The sequence below is a fragment of the Narcine bancroftii genome, chromosome 3 (assembly GCF_036971445.1).
Source record: "Narcine bancroftii isolate sNarBan1 chromosome 3, sNarBan1.hap1, whole genome shotgun sequence".
Classification (NCBI taxonomy): domain Eukaryota; kingdom Metazoa; phylum Chordata; class Chondrichthyes; order Torpediniformes; family Narcinidae; genus Narcine; species Narcine bancroftii.
This window is the reverse complement of record NC_091471.1, coordinates 133699755-133726907: the sequence shown is the minus strand read 5'-3', so window position 1 is coordinate 133726907 and position 27153 is coordinate 133699755. Positions and strand designations below refer to the sequence as shown.

The window sequence follows — 27153 nt, the reverse complement described above, 5'->3', positions numbered from 1 at the left end:
ATGCCCAGGTTGTTTCAACACTTGATTTATGAGTTGGAATTAACCAGATCACTTCATCTGCGCACCATCCTGAAACTCAGGGAGCTTTGGAAAGATATGATGAGGATTTATTGTCTGAAGAATGGGAAAGATTGGGATGATTATATTCATTTATTGTTATTTGCAGCAAGAGAGGCTGAGCAGGATTCATTAGGTTTCAGACCTTTTGAAATTGTGTTTGGACATCAGGTTAGAGGACATTTAATGTTGTTGAAAAAGGAGTGGGTTAATGAGGATGTACAGTTGAACTTGCTGGATTATGTTTCTAAATTTAATGATCGGTTACAGAGTGGACTTTGGATCAAGAGAATTTAGAAATGCTTCAGGGTAAAATGAAGAGTTTATTTGACTGGAAAACTCATGTGAGGAATTTTAAGACAGGAAATAAAGTGTTAATTTTGTTTCCAACACATGACAATCCTCTTACAGCAAATTTTTCAGGACCATATGAAGTGAAATCAAAACTGAATGATATTACCAATGTGATAAACACTCCAGATCATAGGAATAAAACTCAGGTTTGTCATATAAATATGTTGTAACCTTAATATGAGGGAAAAAAAGTAGTGGAGAACAGTCTGTATTACAGGTGTTGGTTGTTGACAGGGTTGAGGAAGTTATAGATCATAAGATTATGGAAATAAAATCTTGTGACGGTCACCTTATAGAAACCATGGTTCCTGTGCACCTGTCTAACTCTGCAATTTTGGAAAATTTTGAGTATTTAAGTCACAAGAACAGAAGCGGTTGTTCTTGAAATATGCAAATTTGTTTCCAGATGTGCCAAAAAGGATGTCATTAATTTGTCATGATGTGGATGTGGGAGAAGCAAGTCCCATAAAACAACACCCCTATCAAATAAACATTCAAAAGAGTAAAATCATGGATCAGGAGGTGGAATATATGTTGAAAAATTATATTATTAGACCCTCAAACTCAGATTGGAGTTCTCCTTGTGTTCTGGTACCTAAAACAGATGAAACTGTTAGGTTCTATACAGATTACAGGAAGGTTAATTCAGTAACTAAAACAGATGTTTATCCTATTCCTAGAATTGATGATTGCATTGATAAAATTGGGAAAGCTAAATATTTTACTACGGTGGATTTGTTGAAGGGTTACTGGTGTGTGCCACTACAGATAGGGGAAGGACTATTTCTGCTTTTGTGACACCAATCTGGTTTATACGAATATAATGTGCTACCTTTTGCCATGAAAAATGCCCCTACAACATTCGAAACAATGATAAGTTCAGTAATCCAAGGTTTGACACATACAAATGCTTATATTGATGACCTGATCACAAAAAATGACACATAGGAAGAACATCTGAGGGAATTGGTCAAATTGTTTGCAACATTATCAAAAGCAAACAACTCAATTTTGCTAAAAATGTATTTGGACACGCTACTGTGACATACTTAGATCATGTAGTTGGTCATGGCAAAGTTGCACCTGTTCAAGCTAAAGTGGTCCAATTTCTGAATTTCCTATTCCCAATGGCAAGAAACCAGTGACAAGGTTTTTAGGAATGGCAGGATATTATGAGATATTTTACAAAAATTTTGCTGAAGTTGCTCTTCCTTTAACCAACCTTTTGAAGAAGGGAGAGAAATTTGAGTGGACAAAATTTTGTCAGAGAGCTTGAGAAAATTTAAAGGAGATGCTATGCCATTGCCTGGTGTTAAAATCTCCTGATTTTGACAAACCATTTTCTTTACCAGTGGATGCCAGTGAGGGGGCAACAGGTGCAGTTTTATTATAAAAACATGATGAAATAGGCCATCCAGTTGCCTACTTTTTGAAAAAAATTTATGTTCATCAAAGGAACTATTCCACTATTGAGAAGGAAATGTTGTCTATAATACTTGCTCTGCAGAATTTTGATGTGTATCTGGGTACTACTTATGAACCAGTTGTGATATTTACTGACCTCAATACTCTGGTGATTTTGAATAAAATGAAGAATTAAAACATAAAATCATTAAACTGGAGTTTAATATTGCAAGAATATAATCTGCAAATTAATCATATCAAAGGTACAAATAATGTAATAGCAGATTGATTGTCAAGCTGTTTAAATTGAACATGTAACAAAATATAAACTCAACATTGGGATACATTGTTATAGCATGTTACATATTGTGCATTGCTATCACTGTAGTGATTATAAAGTCAGTTTAGTTATAACACAATTTTACCTCAAGAGTTAAAATTCTTTTGTAGGAGAGAGTGCAACGGGTTATTTATATTTTATTATATATATATATATATATATATAAATATGTCTTTAAAAGAGATAGATTCTAGGGGTTCAGTGTAGGTCACTTCACAGAGTAACAAAACACATCTCATTTAAAGTGCAAGAGCTTTGCTGAAGCCAGACATTCAGGCACCAATGATTTTTGCAAAGACAATGGAACTGCTTTGGAAAGAATTTCAAAAGCAGGTACAAATGAAAAGTCCAAAGGATTTGGGTTTAGAGCCTTGGGAAGCTTGGTTTTTACAAGCAGAGAGAGAGAAAGAGAGAGAGAGAGAGAGAGAGAGAGAAGTCAGTACTGCAGTAGGTTTTGAAGCTGCAACTTGGAAAGCTGGCAGGCTTCTTGAAAACCCCATTTTGAAGACTGGTTGTGAGTACAGAGTTCAGCCTGTTGAAAACCCTTGTAGTCCTTACAAGAGGAAATGGCTGGCTAGAAGGTTTCTTCTTAAATAAGGGAAACAAGAGAAACTCTATGGCGACCCCGAAGAAGAGGTTATCATTTGGGAAATCCATGATGGGGAAAATTTCTTCGGCAAGACATTGAAGTGACTGATCGGGGAAAACTCAGTTGTGTGTGACAACGAGCAACATATCTCTCTGTGAAACCAACAAGAATCTTCCCGTGCAGTAACCATTTAACTTTAAGCATCAGAACCTGGTGAAAATTCATAAATGTTAACATCTGTGAACAATATAAAAATTGCCTGATACCGGTGAACTTGCAGAAGAGAGAAGTGAATGATTGGACTATTAAAGCAAAAATCTTTCCTGAACGTATATACATTACACACACGTGGGCTTAGAATTAGAAGGGGGTTAAGTTAGATTAAAAGTTAATGTTTGATCCTGTTTTTATGTTTAAAGAAAATTAAAAGCAACTTTTGTTTAATTAACCATTGGTGATCTTGGTGAATTTCTATTGATGCTGGGTCCTGGCCTCGTAACAACATCATCTCGCTATCCTTTTGTTAATTTCATTTTGTAAAGTGCCTTACATTTTTCTTCAATTCAAGAAACTTTATAAATGCAAATTTTGTCAACCATCTCACCTTGGTTGTCGAGTTCTCAAAAGGCAAAGTTCCCAGTGGATAAAAACGACCCTTACACTTATGTATAAGTTCAACTCATGAGAAAGAATGCTTATTATTAACACAGAGAAGAGTACCCACCTTAAACATGGGAACAGAAAGCTGATCAAATGAAGAAGAGCTCTCTTCACTGGTTGGAGTATCAAGATCCAGAGGACGATGCAAAGAAGATTTTGATGTTCTCTTGTTTGTTGGCTGTTTTACTGACCAGTTGGAGACCTGCAACTGTGTAAGGTAATTTAAATAACAAGACATGACAATCTGTTGACGTGTCAGCTGTCTGTTATCTACAGTTTTTTCACCTTCTGCAGTATATACATGGTCAGTTATCTCCTCTTCCCCTTCAAGTGCAGAAACAAAAGATGCCTGAGAGGCATGAGCTTTTATAGGATAGTTTTTCAGCCCTTGGTTGTCTCCATTCACAAAACTAGTCAATGGTCCCTCCACACTATGATAAATTGTGTTCCTGCTATAATCTATTGCTTGGGTGCGGCGTCTCTTCTTTCTTCCAGGATAAGTTCCAGGACCTTCATCACTACTGACTGGGTCAAAGTCTTCTGCAGCTGAAAAGTATGCCTCACTGTCAGCAACAGATATGCTGGAATCAACTGATCGATACTGATGAAAAGTGTTAGAATCTGCTGATGGAGTGAAGGGAAAGGATCCAAAGCTCCTCCTCTGACGGGGAGAGTCCAAAACATTTTCATCACTTCGAGATACATCACCAGTAAACTGTACACCCATTGTTGCAGGTTGCCGCTCACCAAAAATAGCTGCTGACAAACTCTTAGTACTTCCAAGTCGTGTAGATGACACAGACGCCTGTTGTTTCAAAGGAGATTGGGCAAAAGATTTATCTTGATTATTGGGAGAAACTGGAGTGCTTCCTGAAACATCTGTTGGACCACTGAAAAAAAAAATGTGATTTTTCTTTCTAAAAATCAAGAGCTTGCCAAAGACATTGAAATGGCATTTAATTATCCATTACTTAACAAAATCAAGCACAAAACAATAATTTTGCCTCAGAAAACTCAAATTAATAAATTAACTTACTTTCCAATCGTTTCTTCTGTATTTAAAGCAGGAATAGGCATCTGCATCATATTGTCATCTGCATGAGAGGAAGGACTGTTTTTTTCACTTGCCAACAGAGGGAGTGCTGCAGTGGAACTACTGTTTTCTTCAGATGAGGAGGCTGAACTGTGAGATTGAAAAGGGACCTGCAAATTATTGTGCTGGTTTTTTCTCTCTGAATCAGTTCCCAATGATCTGGAGTCCCATTCTTTTCTTTTTGCCCCATTTGTTTTACCTAAGCAACCAAAACACAAGTACTATAAACAAATACAACAACACTTGCGGCTTGAATTTTAAACCATAAGATATGGCAAAATGCACTGACAAATTGTAAAAACACTTTATGCTGAAAGCACGATATTACAGTTATATTTTTAACTCGTATGAAATAAGAGAGAAACTTCAGATTGGTAATTGCAGTAAATCATAAGAAGTTGTTAAGTTTATACACAAGATGTTACCATCTGCAGTCTTTGATGTATCCTTAGTGATGATCCATTCATTTGGATGCAACAGTGACTGACCATAGAACATTTCTGTTTCTGTATTTATGGTAGAATAGTCAGAACTTGTGGAAGGAGTCATTTCATCCAGTTTGAAGAAGTCAAGACCTGAGGATATGCCTGCAAAGAATTTACAACCAGCAAGGCAGCCACACTTGTTCTTGCTTCGTTTATTTTTAACATCATTATCTGGCCAGAGAAACCATAATCTGCAAGAAAGAATGTTACATCAGTCACAGAAACCTCACAGTAACAAATCACTGGACATTCAGTTTGAAGCAACAGTAGTTACTACCTTTATACATCCCAAATGAAAGGCAACAGAAGAGAATGTTTTATGCATCAATAACACAAATATGACCAAAGTGCTACATTCTAAGCAAACAATTACAAATTCTATTGCCACCATTACAGCATCAATATCGATGGTTAATTTTGCTCTTCACCGAATTCTACTCTTATTTGACATTGATGTGAATTTACCTGGCCAGCTTGGTAGAAGCCACATTATTTAGTTTCATTTTATTTTTCCTTTAATTTTTGCCAACCATTCCCATTCCACCACTTAAGACAACATACATATATTGTAACCTAGTGACAAACTAGGTCACAATATATCTGAGAAGTACAGTGTCATAAGATTCAGGATTTTTTTGTCATGTAAAAGTACAGAACATTCAATATTACACAAATTTGGTTTCTGCCTGCCTTAAGGCAGACAAAGAGTCACTATTAGTGTCACCTGGCACCCCTTACAGTGCGGAAAGACGAGAAGCAAAAGAACCCCTTCAGATCACTGAGTGTCCATGGATTTGCCTCAAGCGTTCCCACATCATCTGCAGTCAGACAGACTCCTGTTTGATCCATCGACAACCCGAGCTCCAGATCCAAATCTCTAACACGATCAGGAAGCCTTCAGCGCCCAATACTCTTCAGAATTCCTTCTTGCCCTCAGCACCCTCTTAAATCACAGTTCAGATACCTGGTCACCCTGACCACAAGTCACTCGCAGCCTCTGTAGGTCTCTTAAACAATGAGCCCCTTGCTGGTCCATCACCATGGTCACTGTCCTGCAGAATCATCTCTGCTTCTCCTCAACTGGAGATGTTCTCCTTGTTTCTGGTGCTCTCTGCCAGTACACTGCTCCCTGGACTCTGCAACCCCTCATGGCTGCGACAGAGCACAGGCGCCGCCATTTTGGACACAGATACATAGTTGCAGAATTTTAGTTTAAAAACAGTATCAACTCCTTTAAGAGGCAATTTAACACCTATACGGAGCATTAGGACAGGGTGGTTGAACCCTTCAGTGCAGCACTGTGACTTCATTGATCGCTCTCTCCAGATCCGCACCAGTGCAGCCGTTGAACCTTAAGTAGGTTATCATTATTACCAATTTTCTGCCTTTCAGTATTTTTTTAAAAATACATTCTTCCAAATGGAAAAAAAGTAAATAAACTATTTTTGTTAATTGCAGGGTATCAGAAAATCTGGGACAATGGTAATTTGATTTGGTCATAAATTTTGGATATCTCGCTTTGACTGGTGGAGAGGAAGACCACATATTGTACATATAAATGCAAGTATACTGTACCTTTTAGTTCTATTATCGTGTATTTCCAAGAATTGTCTCTGCACTTCATGTTTTGCAGGATGGTCTGCAGCCAAAGCAACATCTGCAGTGATTAATCGAAAATTTATTGAACCAGCTTCAAGCCAATATGATCGACGCAGTACTGTAGATTGAATTCCAAGTCTACTGTTTTCAAATTGTTCGATATATTGCTTCAACTGAACATCTTGCATTACAGCACTTACACCTTCTCCAACTGCTTGGTTATGAAGATTACAGGTAGCAATGCGAATGGCTCCTATCTAGAACACAAGTGTTAGAAATTAACAACATCTGGGAGTACCATGTCATGCAATACCATGATCAAATTAACATGAACAAGCATAACAAAAAGCCATACTTTTACGACAGTGCCCTCTATAATGTTTGGGACAAAGACACTTTCTTTCCTTTATTTGCCCCTGTGCTCCACAATTTTAAATTTGCAATCAAATAATTCACATGTGATTAAAGTGCACTTTGCAATTTTATTCAAGGTTATTTGTATATATTTTGGTTTGACCATGTAGAAATTACTGTTCTTTTTATACAAAGATCCCCTATTTCAGGGCACCATTATGTTTGGGACATTTGGCTTTACAGGTATGTTTTGGTGCAAGGACGCAGCCTTGCTTCACGCCGTTGTCAATGGAGAAGGGTTCGGAGAGCTCATTGCTGTATCTGACCCAACCTTGTTGGTTTTCGTGCAGTTGGATAACCATGTTGAGGAACTGGGGGGGGGGGGGGGGGGGGGGGGGGCATCCGAGGTGCTCTAGTATTTGCCAAAGCCCTTTCCTGCTCACAGTGTCAAAGGTTTTGGTGAGGTCAACAAAGGTGATGTAGAGTCCTTTGTTTTGTTCTCTGCACTTTTCTTGGAGCTGTCTGAGGGCAAAGACCATGTCAGTAGTTCCTCTGTTTGCGCGAAAGCCACACTGTGATTCTGGGAGGACATTTTCGGCGATATTAGGTATTAATCTATTAAGGAGAATCCTAGCGAAGATTCTGCCTGCATTGGAGAGCACATCTATGCTGAAACAAGCCATGAAAGACCTCAACAATGAAGACGGTGTTTACGTCCGGTACCGTACGGATGGCAGACTCTTCAATCTGAGGCACCTGCAAGCTCACACCAAGACACTAGAGCAACTTGTCCGTGAACTACTCTTTGAAGACGATGCCGCTTTAGTTGCCCATTCAGAGCCAGCTCTCCAGCACATGACGTCCTGTTTTGCGGATACTGCCAAAATGTTTGGCCTGGAAGTCAGCCTGAAGAAAACTGAGGTCCTCCATCAGCCAGCTCCCCACCATGACCACCAGCCCCCCCACATCTCCATCGGGCACACAGAACTCAAAACGATCAACCAGTTTACCTACCTCAGCTGCACCATTTCATCTGATGCAAGGTTCGACAAAGAGATAGATAACAGGCTCGCCAAGGCAAATAGCGCCTTTGGAAGACTACACAAAAGAGTCTGGAAAAACAACCAACTGAAGAAACACACAAAGATCAGCATGTACAGAGCCGTTGTCATACCCATGCTCCTGTTCGGCTCCGAATCATGGGTCCTCTACCAGCATCACCTACGGCTCCTAGAACGCTTCCATCAGCGCTGTCTCCGCTCCATCCTCAACATTCATTGGAATGACTTCATCACCAACATCGAAGTACTCGAGCTGGCAGAGTCCACAAGCATCGAATCCATGCTGCTGAAGATTAAACTGCGCTGGGTGGGTCACATCTCCAGAATGGAGGACCATCGCCTTCCCAAGATCGTGTTCTATGGCGAGCTCTCCACTGGCCACTGAGACGGAGGTGCACCAAAGAAGAGGTGCAGGGACTGCTTAAAGAAATCTCTTGGTGCCTGTCACATTGACCACCGCCAGTGGGCTAATATCGCCTCAAACCGTGCATCTTGGCGCCTCACAGTTCGGCGGGCAGCAACCTCCTTTGAAGAAGACCGCAGAGCCCACACACTGACAAAAGAGGAAAAACCCAACACCCAACCCCAACCAACCAATTTTCCCTTGCCACCGCTGCAACCGTGCCTGCCTGTCCCACATCGGACTTGTCAGTCACCAACGAGCCTGCAGCTGACGTGGACATACCCCTCCATAAATCTTCATCCGCGAAGCCAAGCCAAAGAAAAGAAGAAAAGGTATGTTTAATTGTTTCATTGGTGCAGATATGAGAGCTGGGCTTGTTTCAAAGATTTTGATCACCTTTGGAATCTGTAATTGCCATTTTTCAACATGAGGAACACTTATGCCAATAAAAGTCAAATAAGCCATTATGAGGCTGAAAAACAAGAATAAAACAGTAAAAGGCATTGGCCAAACCTTAGGATTACCGAAATCATTAAGAAGAAAAAGCATACTGGTGAGCATAGTAACCAGAGAGGGACTGGTAGGCCATGGAAGACCCCCACTGCTGATGACAGAAGAATTCTCATCATAATGAAGAAAATTCCCCAAACACCTATTCGATAGATCAGAAACACTCTTCAGAAGGTAGGTGTAGATGTGTCTGATGAACCATCAATAATTTCAAAGACCATCCATGCTGGTCGACTGTCCTGGACTGAGGAGGGGCCTGTTGCACAGTCGCCTTTATTCAGGGGTTAGGGGGAAGAGTCTCAGGCACAATCCAATATACAGCACATCCAAACTTGTTTTTAAAAATGAGTCCAGTGGGTTGAAGTGAATTAAAGTTCTTACAGATTAAGTCTTTCATCTGCTGTTGCGACTGTTGTAGTGCCTGCTGCAGTGGAGGTGTTGAGTCTTGAGTAGTCTGGGAAACCTATAAGTTGCCGTCAGTAATGGCTTGGTGTATGCCTGGCGCCAGATCTGACATGCCATCTGCTTGGGCAAGGGTAACAAGCCATGACACTGGTGCATCATGGATAGCGATAGATAAAGGGGTTGCGGAATGGTCAGCAATGGTTTTGGGGACCTGAATGGAGACTATGTCCTCACACCCATGAGGGTACGCCATGTAGGCGTATTGGGGTTTGGCGTGGAGGAGATGGACTCTTTCAACCAGTGGGACAGACTTATGGCTCCTCACGATGCTTCTGGAGTAGGATCAGCCCTAGGGATATCAACCACAACAGCAGCGTGGACCCTGAAATGGACTTCTTGGGGAAGGAAAGCATCTTTTTATGTGGATGGATCGGTGGGTTAGGGCATCTGGAGGTTCATTGAGTTAGTTTCCTGGGCCGGTTAAAGATATCATAATTGTAGGTGGAAGGTCCAATTCTCCATCTTAATATCTCGTCATTTTTTATTTTACCTCACTGCTGGATGTTAAACATGAAAATGAATGCACATTGGTTAGTCAGCAAAGAGAATCATTTGCCGGCAAGTTAGTGACTCCAGTGATGTACTGCCTCAACAATGGCCTGTGCTTCCTTCTCGACAGAGTGTTGGATTTTTGAGCTCTGGAGGATGTGGGAGAAAAAGGCTACAGGTCTGCCCACTGGTTGAGGGTGGTGGCCAGGGCAAAGTCAGACACATCGCTTTCCACCTGGAATGGGGTGGATTCGTCACTGTGTGCATTGTGGCCTTGGCAATGTCCATCTTGATGCAGCTTATGGGTAGCCAGGAGGTGCCAAGCGTAGACCTCGTTTACCTTCCTCTGGTACAAGCTTTTCAGTATGTCCATTGCTGCAGGGTTCTACTGGACGTCCTGATCATCGAGTATACCAGGGGCTCGACCTGGGAATATAGTAATTGCTTCATCTTCTTATCGGATGATAGCAGAGGAGGCCTGCAGGAACACTTCAAAGTAACAGAGCCATACTTCAAAGCTATTGGATGCATCAAGATTGTGGGTCGAGGTTCAGATTTTCTGGCTTCAGGATCTGCTTCATTAATAAAAAAAGCTGTTGTGAATAAAATTGATACACCATCAATAACTTCAAAGACAAAGTCGTCGAGAAACTCGTAGGCTTTTATTCACAATAGAATGGATGTCCATCCATGCTGGTCAACCGTCCTGGACTGAGAAGGGGGGTGTGGAACTGTTGCTTTTATTCAGGGGTCAGGGAAGAGCCTTAGGCACAGTCAGCAAGGGGCATGTCCTAGCACATCCAAATGCATATACAGTGGTTTACCACAGTATCAATGACTACTATCCATAAAAAAAATGTCATGAACAGAAATACAGAGTTTACACTACAAGATGCAAACCATAGTTAGCCAGAGAAACAGTTTTCCAAGAAGTATTTAAAAGAGCCTGCAGAACTGTGGACATTTGAGACTTAGTTTAACCTGTATCAGAGTGATGGCAAGTACAAAGTTTAGAGGCGTAAAGGAAGTGCCCAAGTTCCAAAGCTTACCACATCATCTGTGAAAAATGGAGGTGGGGTGTTAAGGCCAGGGCATGTATGGCTGCCGCAGGTACTGGTGCTCTTGTCTTCATTTATGATGTAACTGCTGATAGCAGTAGCACAATGAATTCTAAGGTGAACAAAAACATCTCATCTGTTCAAGTAAATGCCTCCAAACTCATTGGATGGTGCTTCATCTGTCAGCAAGACAATGATCCCAAACATACTGCTGAAGCAACAAAGGAGTTTTTCAAAGCTAAAAACTGGAGAATTCTTGAATGACCAAGTCAGTCATCCGATCTAAATCCAATTGAGCATGCCTTCCACATAATGCAGAGAAAACGTAAGGGGGCAACCCCGCAAAACAACCAGGAACTGAAGATGACTGCAGTAGAGGCCTGGCAGAGCATCACCAGAGAAGATACTCAACACCTGGTAATGTCTATAAATCACAGACTTTAAGCAGTCATTGCATGTGGTTAAAGGATATGCAACAAAGTACTAAACATGACTATTTTAATAAACATACCATTGCTATGTCCCCAACATTATGGTACCCCGAAATGAGGGCACCATGTATTAAAAACTGCTGTCATTTTCACATAGTCAAACCTAAATGTATACAAATACCCTAGAATGAAATCTGGAATGGGTGCTTTAATCACATGAATTTTGATTACAAATTTAAAAATGTGGAGCAGAGAGGCAAATAAAGGAATAAAAGTGTTTTTGTCCCAAGCATTATGGAGGGCACTCTATATGTGGAACATACAAAACAAATATTTTACTTCTGAAAGATTTTCAAAATTGACACACTTATCACGTATGCTCTCTGTGGCTATTATAGAAAGAAAAGGATATATTTCGGGCACTTTTCACACCAATTGCAAGATCACTGCAACATAAATCATTTGCAGTAACAGCAGAATTTCTATGATGCCCTTTTTAGAATGAACACTTTTGTGTTAAAAACCAGCCAGGAAAGCAATTTTAAACTGTAAAAAAAATTGTATACAATAAAGTGAACAAGAGCATCCAATTGTGAGAAGGTAAATAGCCGTAAAGGATGACGAGAAGAAATGCAAATAACGGAACAACATAAACCACAACAAAACAAAAATGGAATTAAAGCACCCCATTATATTTCAGAAATAAAAATCCTCCTTTTAAATTCACTACTTCATTTACCAGTTTCTCTGCATGAGAGAAAAAAAACTGACTCTTAGATTAGGCAAACAACAGAGCCCACAGCAATTGAGAAGGATTCTCCTCTGGAAATGGTAAGCATTAACATAACCCTGGGAATATTACTCTTACACTGAGCACCATTTTATCTGGAAGCTTCTCAATGCTACATTTTTTGACAACTACTCTATCTTCACCTCATTTGTCCCTATAGGTTTTCTTTTCCTTTTCTGAATCTCCATCACCTGAACCTCTTCCATTCCCAATGCTCCCACTAGCTTCTGCTCACCCTCACTTTTTCCTCTTTCCTGTCTGCTACATGTGGATTACAGAGAATCCTGTGACCTCGCTGTCTGGAGCCTAGTCAGAAGTCGCAACACCCACCAATCCAGGTTGGACCCATAGTGCACACCTTACCATTGGCTCATTTGATTGATGCAGCATCATCATTGGCCGTACGCCCTGCTCAGAACCACATAAATTCCAACATGTGCTACAGTTCTGTCTCTCTGCTCCTTGGTCCTGACTATGAACACCTGCTCTATGCCAGGTCACTTAACTGTGGACATCGCTGGAGGAGTCGTTGGCAAGGTGTATACTACACTTAGAGCAGGAACATAAAGCAATGGCTTGGCAGTACAGGCATTCCCTGGGTTAAAAATATCCAAATTACAAACAACTCGTTCTTACGCACCATCAAGCCAGTTGTTAGTTGAATGCCGTCAACTTCCGGTTCGAACATGATTGGGTCACCATTGAAAGGGAGTACGCTGTACAATACTCTCGCATGATGCTGCCATCATCCAGCATCGCGAGACTGCAGCGTACCACATATTGCAAGCATGGGAACAGATTCAAACTTGAAAAGTATAGATCCGAACATCACACCTGGACAGTACAGTATACTCTTATTTCGTCTGGTTTAAAAGTGGCTCGTAAACCAACAGTTTGGTGACTCTTTACTGTTTAACGTAGGTAGAAATGAACAGCTGCTTCTTTGCAGCTGATTCCACCTGCATTTCACATGGCAAAAATCCTAATACACCTGTACTGTACCAAATTTACCAGGGGAAAAGCCCTGAAACTATGGTACTACACACATTATTATAGAGTAACCATGCCTCCAAAGCATAAATCCGATGCAAGCAGAATCAAACACTGACTCTCCTGCACCAAGTCCATCCTCTCTAACAGTAGCCATCTCTCCATCATCTTCTCCTATATCATCCAATTATATACTGTATTATTATGTTTAAGATGTTGGAGTGTATTTGGAAGTGCTTCTTAAATGTTTTTGCATGCATAGAAAGGAAAAATAAATACTATATACTAAGATAAACATTTGACTAACTGATGCTAAATAAGTACTGCTTAAATACAAATTTGAGTTAAAGACAGATCCAGGTAACGGAACTCATTTTTAACCCAGGGACTGCCTGTATTTAGCATTGAGCCCCCCACCCCATTGGTGCAGGGAACTGGGAGTATTTTTTTAAGCCCCTGGTTCGTTAGTGTGCTAGTAACCACATATTACTTAACTTTGAGCCGCACCCCAAGGTGCAGGGATTGGGTGCGTCTGCTGAAGTTCTTGTTTGTGAGTGTGTACATTTGCGGGAGAGTGTGGTAGGGTAAGTGGCCACTGATATCGAGGACTACTGCACCCAATGTGTCTGCTTACACCGATATAGTATTTAAGTTTCATACCATGCACAGGATAGGCAGCCACCAGTATCAAGAGTCCAATATGGATCCAATATAAATGTGTATTGAGTAGCTTGAGTGATTAAGTACCATTTGGCATCTTCCCCTGCTTGATTCCTGCGCACAATAAAGTTACCTTTGATTGTGACTCTTGTGTCCAAACTCGTCTCTCTGTGAACCTACTGAAACTGATACTATTCCCAACAAATGTAACAATTGGTGCTGCAAGAAGGATTCAATGAGTTTCAGTTGCACACACATGGTGGAATTACTAATTAAGTACGATATCATAATAATGAGAGTGTGTATGCCCTGTTGGGTGCATGTATTATCGTGTACCTGTTTACGAATGGGGACAACAGGAGACAACCCACAAACTGTTGGGGAACCCCACAGTCGGAACATAAAATACCCTGGTAGACCGAGGATAACCATGGGTATAGCCATTTAGTGGCTTGGCTGGATCAACAGGCTGGGCCCATCCGGGGAGAAGATTGGACACCACGTGCCGTCCCTCATTGAGAAATCAGGACTTCCTGGGACCAAGGGGAGGGGCCCATTGGCTTATGGTATCTCTGTTGAGACATCAATTTGAAATTGCAGAATTAAACTAACAGGGTGCACAGAAAGAAATGGAGATGGAATCCCTCTAGCATCACTACTACAGGAGGCAGTGCAGATTGCCCAAGTGCAAGTGACCAACCTAAAATGAAAGTCATGGAGGCAGCTCCCAAGATGATTAAAACGCAGCAGCTGCAAACAGCTCACAGGTCTGACTGGCAGATTGACCCAGTCAAGGCCCGAACTATTATCCAGTCAGGGGAAGGGATGGCAAGTGGTTGGGTGATGGCTATGCGTGGATGGACAATGATGACTGTGAGAAAACTGAGTCCTACAATATACATCATCTCCACTGCATGCCTGAGCTTTTGTGAGCCCGACCAGTGACCAGTCCCATTCCTGCCACGAGGGCAAAACAGGGAGGTAGCCGAAGTGGGCGGGAATCTCAGGTATGTCGTTACACAGACTCCAAGGAGCTAACCAACCTAGAGGACCAATACAACGAGCAGCCGGGTGACCACTTAGATATGTCACTACCACGGCTAAGAGACAATGTTTGTCCCTCTCATCGGGAAGCAACACCCTGGGCAGTCTGTCTCAACAACTGACAATTGGCAATGCCTTGCAGGCACTGCAAGAAAGGATTCCTATGGGACCTAGTAGTGACTGCAGTCTGGGCAAGGTTCCCTGGCCTCCTAGAATGGGTCCTACATGGCTGGCCGCAGAAGCACACTGTTGGGATGGGGGCAGGTCGTTAGGGAGTGGGCACTGATTGTCGGTATTAATGGGGGGGCGGCGCCTGCGAGCACCACTTCCCAGGGAGCACTAAGGTGACTAGTGTGTGGTGGCCTATTTAGTCATCACTTCATGTCCCGACCCTGGAGGGGTGGACTTACCCCTCATGGGACTGGCGACCAGGAAAACCATCCAGGAAGCCATTACCCTCCTGGAGGGATTGGAGCACACAGAGAGGGGAACATCTACTCAAGTTTGCAGGGCCAAGGGGGTTTGGCAACATCACCCCATCGGTGACCCACAGATACGAATGCTCTCTGGAGAGAGCACTGTGGGGATAGTCCATGGGATGGTGGGTGGAGCTTCCCATGACACCCACTCCAAACTGGACCGGCCTCCCTCTGCTGCTCCTCCAATAGAGATGGCCCCTGACTAATCTATCTTATGAGCTCTCCCTTACCTCCCCCCCCCCCCCACCACCACCCCCCAAAAAAATGGGACGCTACTCTTAAAGCTATTCCTCTTCTTGTTTTGAATCTAAGAAGCACCTGCAGTGATCATCACTGCTTCAACTCTTCAACTTGTCATCACCAGCTCATTAAAGCAGCAAGAGCTGCTGATGTGAACTCTCGCAGAAACTTCCAGTTAGCAGCAGGAACTGTCAGTATGGACTTCAATTCCATCAATTGTTATGAACTTGTTAACTGAACCATGCCAGCTCAGCCAGTTACAGCTATTGTGTTTCTAATGACAAGAACTGCATGTCCCAATTTTAGTTACAATGTATCAGACGATGGACAGCCAGGAACTCTTTGTACATATTGTAACATTGAAAATGGTGGTGCTTCTCCACTCTCTCCCATAACAGGTACAGGAAACCAGGAGTGTGCATTCAAGCCTGTCTTGATAGAGGATGTAAGTAACCGTATATTACTTAATACTGAGCTGGACCCTGAGGTACAGGGATCAGGAGGGTCACACTAGCACTTGAACCCAGTAAATTGACCAGCAATTTAATGGATCACCTGCCAGTGTGAACACTCCCAACCCGATATGGGGGTCCAAATCGACCCAGGAATTAATCACCCAGGGAGGTAGTATCATTGCTAATCCTTTTCGAATCAACTCCAGTGTGAACAGCAGCCCAGGATGCCTGGTCCCATTAGTGACACGCTAATGACGTTCTTGTGTGTGTGGAAGGTTCTTAAAGAGGCAGGGAATGGAAAGAACAAAAAACTAAAATCACAACTGAGAGCACTGTAACTAGCATATGAAAAGAGTGCAGAATGAGAATAACAACAGGAACTTGTCAGAATGATTACAAACATTCCACATGCTGTTCATCAAATTGAATGTTTGTGATAATGGAGTAAAAGAAATCCTCAATTATTTCTAGCAGTTCTGATAATTGGGTGGAAAGATACCATTTTCACACGTGTTTCCCGCATATGTTTTATTCCCCTAGCACCTTCCCACGCTTGTTATAATCTGTGTGCGTGTGTTATCCCTGGTATCATTTTCCCATGCCCATCTTTTGTAAATAAAATCATTTACTACAAAACTGCATTCAGAGTCCTTGCTTTTGAGACTCATCAAATCTGTTTTCTCACTCATAACTCCCACAGACATATCCTCCATCCCTGCCACTGCTCCCACCCAGACAGTGAGGGGCTGGAGTGTGGTGTGGGCAATCTCCTTATAAAACAAAGCTTTCACTGCATATGAGTATGTAATACGTCACTCATGACGTCACCGCTGGAAGTTGGGTACTCCTTACCTCCACAATACCGGGTTGGTACAGTGTGAATGGCTCTACCGGTATTTCAAAATGAGTCATTCACATGCCAATTTAGCAGATTGCCAATGTGAAAAGGCCTCCAGTCTATGGTTATGTACATATGCAGGAGAATGTGGTCAAATAAAGGTTCTATTATTGTCACCTAATACTAAATTTAGAATGTAACTTATGTGAAATACTTTAACTTTTGTCTATCATAATGCAGACAAGCAGCCACTGGTGTCGAGGACCCTTTTGCTTACACTGCCACCGGTATCGGAGTCCAACCTGAATCTGATATGAATGCCTATATACTTAGAATGTTTTGAGTGATTAAGTACCGTTTGATATCTTCCTGTATGTACAATAAAGTTACCTTTGATTGTGACACTTGTGTCCACTCAACTCCCTAGCCCTTTTTACACTGAAAATCTGTGTTATTGCCACATACACATCCCGTCTCTTGTAGCCAACTTGCTTGTTCACACAGAACCAAAAAAATGCCAGCTCCATGCTGAGACTACCTACCTTGGCAGATAAAACCCGGTTTTCAAATGTGGTGTAAAAGGGGTTTCTGTGAACCCAAGGAACCTTATATTATACCCAATATAGGTACACAATCCTTTATCCAGAACTCTAGGGGGACAGCGTGTCCCAGATTTCGGAAAGTCAGATTTAAGCCCACCCGAATTGTGCTGCTTTATCCACTCCCCCCCCCCACTTTCTAATTGCGCTGCCGTCTTCCCCCCCCCACCCACCTGATTCACACTCCTGGTCTCCCCTTCTCGTCCATCCGACTCATGCTGCCGGTCTCCCTCCGTCGCCGGCCCGACTCGTGCTGCCAGTCTCCCTCCCTCGCCGGCCTGGTTCGTGCTGCTGGTCTCTCCCCCTCGCCAGCCTGACTCGTACTGCCGTCTCTCTCCCCACTTGCCAGATTTTGGAGCTTTCCGGATTTTAGATGTCCAGATAAAGGAGTGTGTACCTGAACTCACATAATGGTCCATTTCCATATGCATGATTTTCTTCAGTACAAACAATGATACTCCCACAACTGCATAGAGTACTTCTAATTCACCACTATCACAAACAAATTCCATGCCCTGAATTTCCGCAAGCAACACAAAAAGAGTCAACTCATATGTAAATAAATGCAATACACCAAACATAAATAGAAAAAAGAAAATATTTTAAAGTGTGTAAAAATATTGATCTGGCAACTATGAAATAATGCAAGAATGTTAAAATTAAACTGGAAGAAACAGGAAATGAAAGAAATTACTGAAGATTATTGTAATGTAATATGCATCAAATTTGTATCTTAAAGAACAAGAGCTCATAAATGACAAAAGAAATTAGGTACATAGTAAAACACTAAAAATATACAGCAACTTTTAAATTAACAGCACAGATTCTGACCTGTGAGAGAAAACACAAAGAAAAGTTAATGGTGTGAAAAAACAAATACCGAACCAGAGAGGAGTGGAAGAGAGAGGGAAAAAGAGAGAGAGAGAGAGAGAGAGAGAGATTTTCAAGGAAGGAAAACACCTGTCTGTAAAGGCAGAGGTTCTTCGCCCTTATGATTACACTATTAAATGTACCTTTCTGAATGCGCCGTGGCTGGCTCCGAGGGGCCGATTCCAACCCTTCTCGGGGAAGTATAATTGGTGAAGCTCTGAGGCCTGTCCTGAATGTACAGCTGCTGGAAGTGGCTGGTTAGGCATCAGCCCACATCCAATCACCCCATTCACCCCTCTCCCTTTATGACCCCTTCAAGATGGGAGGCAGGTGGTGGGGGCTGGCAAGACAGCGGGGGCCATCAGAGGGTGGCCGGTGCAGGCTGTGACAGCCTTACTGGGCAGCTTTGGGCTTCGGGGCCACTCTTTGTGGCTCAAAACATGGCAGAGCAATGGCCGCCTTCCCTACCCATAATACCCCACGCAGCTAGAACTGTTCTTCTTGGAACCACAGAGCGGTTCCAGCTGCATGGAAGATTATGGGTAAGGAAGATGGTCATTTCTCTGCCACGTATTTATGATGGGTGGTGCTACGGCACCAGTCACCCTGCCTCCTGGGCGCCTCTCGATATGAATGGGATGCTGGAGCAGCCTTTAGGGCTGCTGTCTGAAAGATAAATTTTAAGTTTTCGATCTGCTCTTGTAGCCAGCCTCCAGGAGGAGGCCTGGCATGAAATGGCCTAGGGAGGGAGGGAGAGGGGAGAAAGAGAGAAATTGAAAAGAAATGCATTAAAATATGGTATAATTATTTTAGGAGAAAGTATTGTCAGGAGCAATATAATTAAATTTTAAATGAAAATAAGGAAATAGCAGACCTACTGCTTTGCACAAACATCTGCAAAAGGAAGAGGATATTATGCTGAACATCCTGAGATCATTAATACTGGGTCAAGATTGGAAACTTGCCAATTGTGTAAATAGTATAATGGGATAAAACAATTACACTAATATGTCTTCTTCTTTGGCTTGGCTTCGCGGACGAAGATTTATGGAGGGGGTAAAAAGTCCACGTCAGCTGCAGGCTCGTTTGTGGCTGACCAGTCCGATGCGGGACAGGCAGACACGATTGCAGCGGTTGCAAGGGAAAATTGGTTGGTTGGGGTTGGGTGTTGGGTTTTTCCTCCTTTGCCTTTTGTCAGTGAGGTGGGCTCTGCGGTCTTCTTCAAAGGAGGCTGCTGCCCGCCAAACTGTGAGGCGCCAAGATGCACGGTTTGAGGCGTTATCAGCCCACTGGCGGTGGTCAATGTGGCAGGCACCAAGAGATTTCTTTAGGCAGTCCTTGTACCTTTTCTTTGGTGCACCTCTGTCACGGTGGCCAGTGGAGAGCTCGCCATATAATACGATCTTGGGAAGGCGATGGTCCTCCATTCTGGAGACGTGACCCATCCAGCGCAGCTGAATCTTCAGCAGCGTGGACTCGATGCTGTCGACCTCTGCCATCTCGAGTACCTCGACGTTAGGGGTGTGAGCGCTCCAATGGATGTTGAGGATGGAGCGGAGACAACGCTGGTGGAAGCGTTCTAGGAGCCGTAGGTGGTGCCGGTAGAGGACCCATGATTCGGAGCCGAACAGGAGTGTGGGTATGACAACGGCTCTGTATACGCTTATCTTTGTGAGGTTTTTCAGTTGGTTGTTTTTCCAGACTAATATGTGAAACATCTCCAAACCACATGGCTTCCATTTCATGATTATGAATGATATCGTTGCAAACAATGCAATGATCCTAACTAATCTTTTAAAGTTCTTTGAAATTCTTTACAGTGGCAAAACATATACTTCAGTTACTCAACCACCTCTATTACCTGTTGTTGGGAAATTTCTACAGTCCATTATTTAATGACTGAGAACTTTATGACAAATAGCTCATGTCCAACAATTCATGTCTGAATTGTTAATGAGTTTACAAAAATAACAGATCTTAGCATATCTATGCATGTTATTCACATGAACCTCAAAGGTATTCGATAAAAGCCCTATGGACATTTCACTAACGTTGATGCTCATAGAATTCAAAGACTAAAAAAATTGAGGTAAAGAGAGAGCAAGGATAATTGGTGGTAATCAGCAGTTATTGAATTTTCATTGGAATTTCTAGCTTGAGTTATATATTTCTCCTGTCATCTATGCAAATCCTAATTTATGCCTATTTATTGTATATCTGCTTTTGCATTTATCAGCATCCAGTAATATAAAATCATGTGCAGTGCCAAAAAAACTGTATACAGTATTTGAAAATCTATATGTAGATGGATGCAATGTGAGGCACTTAATCACCACCAAGTTTGACTAAAAGCTCACAATTTTATAAGCAGTACATTTCAGACATTGTAGATTGAATAATTTCCTTGACATAATTTGTACACAGACAAGAATGAATCAGCAGCTTTGGATTTGTAATATGCAACAGTAAAACAATCATCATTTTTACATGGGTCACCAAAATCTTTAGGATTTTACAATAAAGAATGTGGTTGCAAAATTATACAAGGCATTATTCAATCATAATGGTCAATACATTTCATGCCACTTTCTTAAATTATTCCTATCAGCAGATACAAACCTATTATTGCTGGCCACCCGAGCTCCAAATATTTTGCCAAAGAAAATACAAATTTGTATTTTAATTCTGTGGCAATCATTCAAAGTTCAGTTACCAACATAATTCTCTTTGTTTTGAAAGGAAATTAAATATAAATCAATACCTTTAAATTCCCCGCACAACCATGTTCAACAATAAACAGATCTGCTCCATCAACTGCTACACGTGTCATTGTGTATTTCAAATCGTCCGATCGTTGACATGGTCCAGGCACACTTTTCAACTAATAATAGTGAAAAGAAGACAAAAATAAGCAGGTATTGAAACATCAGTAAAAATGCAAATATAGAATATGGCAGAAAATTAAGTTAAGAAGTTATCTCCAGTCCAGATCCTAAATTGCTTGGCTTGCTCATTTGAGCCTGCACTCTGAATCACTGCTTTCCTAAATCTGGCCTCAACCAGTCTGAAACCACATTTCTTTTTCAGAACAACTTGTGTTTGCAATGGACTCACTTCAAGATGCAGAAAGTGCATTCTGGAATTGAGCATGCTGATGGTGCTGGCGGAAGAATGCATAAACATGCTGTTGGATCAAAAGCAATTCAAGTGGAGGACCTGATCTAGCATTTGGAAAGAACCACAGTCTGGGGTCCTTCCAGTACTGGGCTTTTAGGAACTGAGATTGGAGAAGCTCCTCAAACAAAAGCGATGTGAGAAACTACAAGGGGCCATAGTGGTAACAATGATGCTAAATAGAGGACGAATGCATGATTAGCGTGGCAATTAGCACAATACCTTTGCAGTGCCAGCAATCGGGACCGGGGTTCGAATCCCACGCTGTCTGTAAGGATTTTGTACCTTCTCCGTGTCTGCATGGATTTTCTCCGAGGCTCTGGCTTCCTCCCACCATTCAAAAATGTACTGGGGGGGTGTGAGTTAATTGGGGGTAAATTAGGTGGTACAGACTTATGGGCCAAAATGACCTGTTACCAAGCTGTATGTCTAAATTTTAAATAAATAAATAGATCAATGCAACAATGTACTGTGATGGAAAAGTTTGGTTATGACAATAATAACTTGAAAAGATGCTGATGTGCCCATCAGCCCACAATGTTGTACTGACCTATAAATACCTACCCCCAAATAAATCAAGTTATTACCAATTTGTTGCAGTTGTCACGTCATATTAAAATAAATAAATGTCTATATCAAGTCAAAATAGTTGGGCTGGTCAGTAACTTTCAATTTCTCATTTCCACTATTGTCTTATCATATACAATCCACAGGATGCACCATGCCAAATCAGTTATTACTTCAACAGCAGTTCTTAACTCTGAAAACTCCATAATCATGAAGAAAATTAGGGATGTGATCATTTGACTAGCAGCACCCTTGTATCGCCATCAGTGCTAAAGCCAACTACTAGAATTCCTAACTTAAATATTGCTGGAATTATTTGAGGTGGTGACAAGCAAACTGAATAAGGGAGATGCAGTAGACATTGTGTATTTGGATTTTAAAAAGGCAATACACAAGGTTCTGCACATGAGACTATTTAACAAGAGCCCACAGAATAACAGGAAATATACGAGTACGAGTTGGCAGGCAGGAAGCAGATTTGGAATATAATGATCATATTCTGATTGGCTGCCAGTTGAGCTAGTGGGGTTCCAGAGGGGCCACTTTTTTTTAATTAATATTGAACGTTAATGATTTGGATTTTCGAATGAATGGCATTATGGCCAAGTTTGCAAATGATACGAAGGTAGGTGGAAAAGCAGGTAGTCTAGAGGAAACAGAGGCTGCAGTAGGACTTAGACATGTTAGGAGAATGGGCAGAGAAGTGGCAAATGAGATATAATGTCAGAAAGTGTAAGGTCATATACTTTGGTAGAGAAAAATAAAAGTCTACTTTTTCCAAATGGAGAGAAAATTGAAAATACCCAGATGCAAAGGGACAAGGGAGTCCTCGTGCTTGATAGCCTGAAGGTAAACTTGCAGGTTGAGATGGTGATGAAGGAGGCAAATGCAATGCCAGCATTCATTTCAAGTGGAATAAAATATAACAGCAGGGATGTAATGTTGAGGCTCCATAAGGACCTGACGAGAACTCACAAGGAGTATTGGGAGCAGATTTTGGCTCTTCATTTAAGAAAGGATGTGCTGATGTTGGAGAGGTTTCAAAAGATGTTTATGAGGATGATTCCAGGAATGAGAGTTATCATACGAGGAGTGTTTCACAGCTCTTGGCATGTATTCATTGAGATTTCGGAAAATGAGGGGGGATCTCATTGAAACATTTCAAATGTTCAAAGGCATGGACAGAGTAGATGTACAAAGATTATTTCCCATAGTGGGGGAAGTCTAGAACAAGAGGGCACAACTTCAAGATTAAAGGCCATCCACTTCAAAAAGAGATACGTAGGAATTTCTTCAGCCAGAGGTAGGTAAATCTGTGGAATTTGTTGCCACAAGCGATTGTGGAGGCCAGGTCACTGGGTGTATTTAAGGCAGAAATTGAGTTTCTTGTTTAGCCAGGGCATCAAAGAATATGGGGAGAAGGCCAGGCAGTGGGGCCGATTAGGAAAATGGATCAGCTCATGACTGAATTGCGGGGTAGACTTGATGGGCTAAATAGCCTATTTCTGCTCCTATGTCTGATGGTCTTATGGAATTAAGATGGTCAAGCAGCATCAGTTGGAGAAAAAGAATGGGTGATGCTCTAAGCAGAAGCTCTTTATCAAGAAAATGTAGCCAGTGTAAAGAGGATAGTGTGGGAGGAGTGGGTCAGGGGCTCCATGTAAGATTGGTGGACCAGGGAGAGGTGAAGCATGACAGACAAAAGCAGTAGATTAGCAGATGCCAGACAAAGAATGAGGGAGCCAAAAAAAAAAGGGGGTCAGTTGAAGCAAGATGATTTTCACAAGGCGATTAGAAGACAAAAACTGACTTTTGGTTGGCTGCTCATGGGGTAACAGCAGCAATCTAATGCTCCTACTTACTTTAAATTTCTTCTCTCTAATGAGTTCTTTATTTTACAACTAAAGTGCTCCATATTACTTGCCTTTCATTCTTAAACTTATGCTCACATTGAAATGGCTACAAGAAGCAAATTTTGGAGGCAAGGAATAAGAACAAATCTGACCATGGAATCTATCATGGAGCTGCTTTATCAGCACAGACAGAAGTCTTGGGTCAGATTAACACTAAACTTGACCAAATCCAAAACAAAATAACTAAAGAACACAGTGAACATTTGACAATGGTTGAGGGGCAACTGAGCAACTTAATTCAACATGTTGATGAAGTGGAAAATACATGCTCTGAATTAAGTGACAGTAATTTGAAACTAACAAAGAAAGTCACTGATCTGGAAGGAAGGAGCAGATGACAGAATTTATGTATCTTGGGCTTGGCTGAATCTACAGAAAGTGGGCAACTTACTAAATTTTTTTCAGATTTGATTTATGAGGTCTTCGATAAGGGGTTTCTTGGGAGGAGTCACGTGATGGAGTAATAGCCAGTAGGGTAAAACAAGCCCTCTCCAGAAAAAAAGAAAAAAAGTCAAGAAAAGCCAAAGTTCAACAAACATAAAATATAAGAAATAGAAGATAAAGTTGCAAAGAGAAAGGTGGCGCCCAAGAAGGAAAAAGTAAAAACGGGAAAAAAAGAAGAAAAGTCACTGGAAAAGAAAGAAGGCGGCCTCACCTGCACGAAGGAACAGGGAGCCGTGATGGCGAAGAACGTCCATTCTTCAAGGTTGGTGCCACCCCTGCAGAGTTGCGACCCCCCGACGGGTGGACTGCAAAAATGGCTCTCTGAGCCAAGCAAAAATGTGCAACTGTGCATGTGTGAGGAGAGGCACATGAGGAGTGCGAAATCAAAGGTAAAAGAAAACACTGGTGGGAGGGGGGCTCAGCTAAAGAGCAGGCAACCACAGCACGACCAGCTGAGGGACGTCCGACACTAGGGCTCTTGGCTGGAAGATGAGGAAGGCGGCAGGAGAGGGAGTGAGGTACCAGACGAGGAAGAAAGCTAATGGGGTGAATGGCAAGAGGAGCAGCAGCAGGCAGCCCAACAGATTAGCAGCCCAGAAGGGGAGGACCAACAGCAAGTGGCCCAGCAAGAAGAGGCCAGACAAAGTGATACAAGCAACTCATCAGGAAAATCAGAAGAGATACAGATACAAAGAAGAGAAGAAGACACAAACACAGGTACAGACACAGAAGAAGACCAAGATCTTCATAGAGAAATAGAAGGTAAAACAGATGGGAAGAATATAGACAAAGCTTTTTTTGAAGAACAAATGAGAGCAATAAAAGAATGATTGTCATTAGAATTTAGTGCAATGAAAAGAAAAATGAAAAGAACAGAAGATAAAATGCAAAGATTAGAACTAGTCATGACAGAAATAGGGAAAAGAGTAAAAAATGTGGAAGAACGAGAAACAGCTATAGAAATGGAAGTAAACAACTTAAGAGGAAAATTGGAAGAAAGTGATAAAACACTAGCTCCAAAACCGCAGATACATCAATAATCAAGATCCATCTTAGTGAAATTTTTGAGATATACAACAAGAGAAAATATACTGGAGCAGGCAAGAAATAAAATTAGAGAAAATAATAAACCATTGAAATACAAGGGTCAAAAAAAAATTTTTTTTAACCTAGACATAAGTTTTGAACTCTTAAAGAAGAGGAAGGAGTTTAATACAGCAAAATCAATCCTATGGAAAAAAGGTTACAAATTCATGTTAAGACATCCAGCCGTGCTTAAAATATTTATAGCCGGGGAGCAAAACAGATTGATCTAGGATCTGGAGGAAGCACAAGAATTCGCAGAGCGTTTGCAGGACAGAAGGAGAGATGAAGAGATGTAATAAGAATGAAAAATGGCGATAAAGTATATATAAAGATGTAAAAACAATATATATGTAAAGAACTAAAGAGGGTAAAGAGAAGGAAGGAAGTAAGGGGAATAAAAGGGAGAGCTCTGTTATATGTGTTAAAAAATTGTTTACTGGGAGGGGGTTGGGGAGGAGAGAATAACCGTCACTGCAAAATAAGTTAACGCTTGCGAGCAAGTTTGCAATCCAAATGGAAAGGGGAGTTGTGGTTGCCAGGCAAGGGATAAGGGGCAACTCAGAGAGGGGGGGGCATTTGGGGTTAAGGTAATATTGGGCATGGGAATTGTTGGAGTATTTTATGTTTTAAATGTGTTGTCATATATTGAGTTTAAAAAGGGAAAACTGAGAGATGAAAATGGGGAAAGGGGGGATGGAGGTGGTGAGGAAGCAGAAATGAGGTTTAAACAAGATACAAGATGGCCACGTTGAACTATATGACTATAAACATTAATGGAATATGTAAATAAATTAAAAGGACGAGACTATTACATTTACTGAAAAAATAAAAAAATAAATATAGCATTTGTGCAGGAAACGCATCTAACTGAAGTGGAACATAACAAATTAAAGAGAGACTGGGTAGGGCATGTAGCGACAGCATCATATAATTCAAAAGCTAGATGTATAGCAATATTAATTAATAAAAATGTACCAATCAAAATAGAGGAGGAAATAATAAATCCAGCAGGGAGGTATGTAATGATAAACTGTCAGATATACTCAGAATTTTGGAATTTGCTCAATATATATGCACCTAATGAGGAGGATCAAAAGTTTATGCAGGATATTTTTTTTGAAGATTGTAGATACACAAGGAAATATCTTGATAGGAGGGGATTTTAACCTTAATTTGGATCCATTGTTGGATAAAACTGAAGAAAAGACAAGCAAAAAGAATAAAGTAGCCAAATTTATGGTTAAATCAATGCAGGAAATGAAACTTATGGATATATGGAGGAGGCAGCACCCAAGAGAGACAAGAATATTCATATTATTCAAGTAGGCATAAAACATACTAAAGGATTGATATGTTTTTATTGTCAGCCTATATTCAAGGGAGAGTTAGGAACATTGCGTATAAAACTAGACTATTATCTGATCATTCACCCCTGTATTAGCAATAGAACTGGAGGACATCCCACCAAGAACATATAGATGGAGGTTAAACTCCATGCTACTTAAAACGCAGGAATTTAGAGAGTTTATTGAAAGCCAAATTAAAACATATTTTGAAATAAACACGGAATCAGTGAAAAATAAATTTATATTATGGGACGCAATGAAAGCCTTCATTAGAGGACAGATAATAAGTTATGTAACTAAGATGAA

General features: G+C 41.3%; 1 protein-coding gene across 6 annotated transcripts in view; it reads right to left on the bottom strand.

The window, feature by feature from the left end:
- The window catches only part of kiaa1109 (KIAA1109 ortholog), a 479529-nt gene that overhangs the window by 243618 nt on the left and 208758 nt on the right, over positions 1–27153 (bottom strand). For all 6 annotated transcript variants that reach the window (XM_069925175.1, XM_069925178.1, XM_069925177.1 and 3 more), the window contains 5 exons: positions 21079–21198; positions 6558–6838; positions 4923–5173; positions 4441–4696; positions 3469–4294 (listed from right to left, as the gene is read on the bottom strand). In XM_069925175.1, coding sequence (XP_069781276.1) covers positions 3469–4294; positions 4441–4696; positions 4923–5173; positions 6558–6838; positions 21079–21198 — 1734 coding nt within the window. The remainder of the gene's footprint in view (positions 1–3468; positions 4295–4440; positions 4697–4922; positions 5174–6557; positions 6839–21078; positions 21199–27153) is intronic.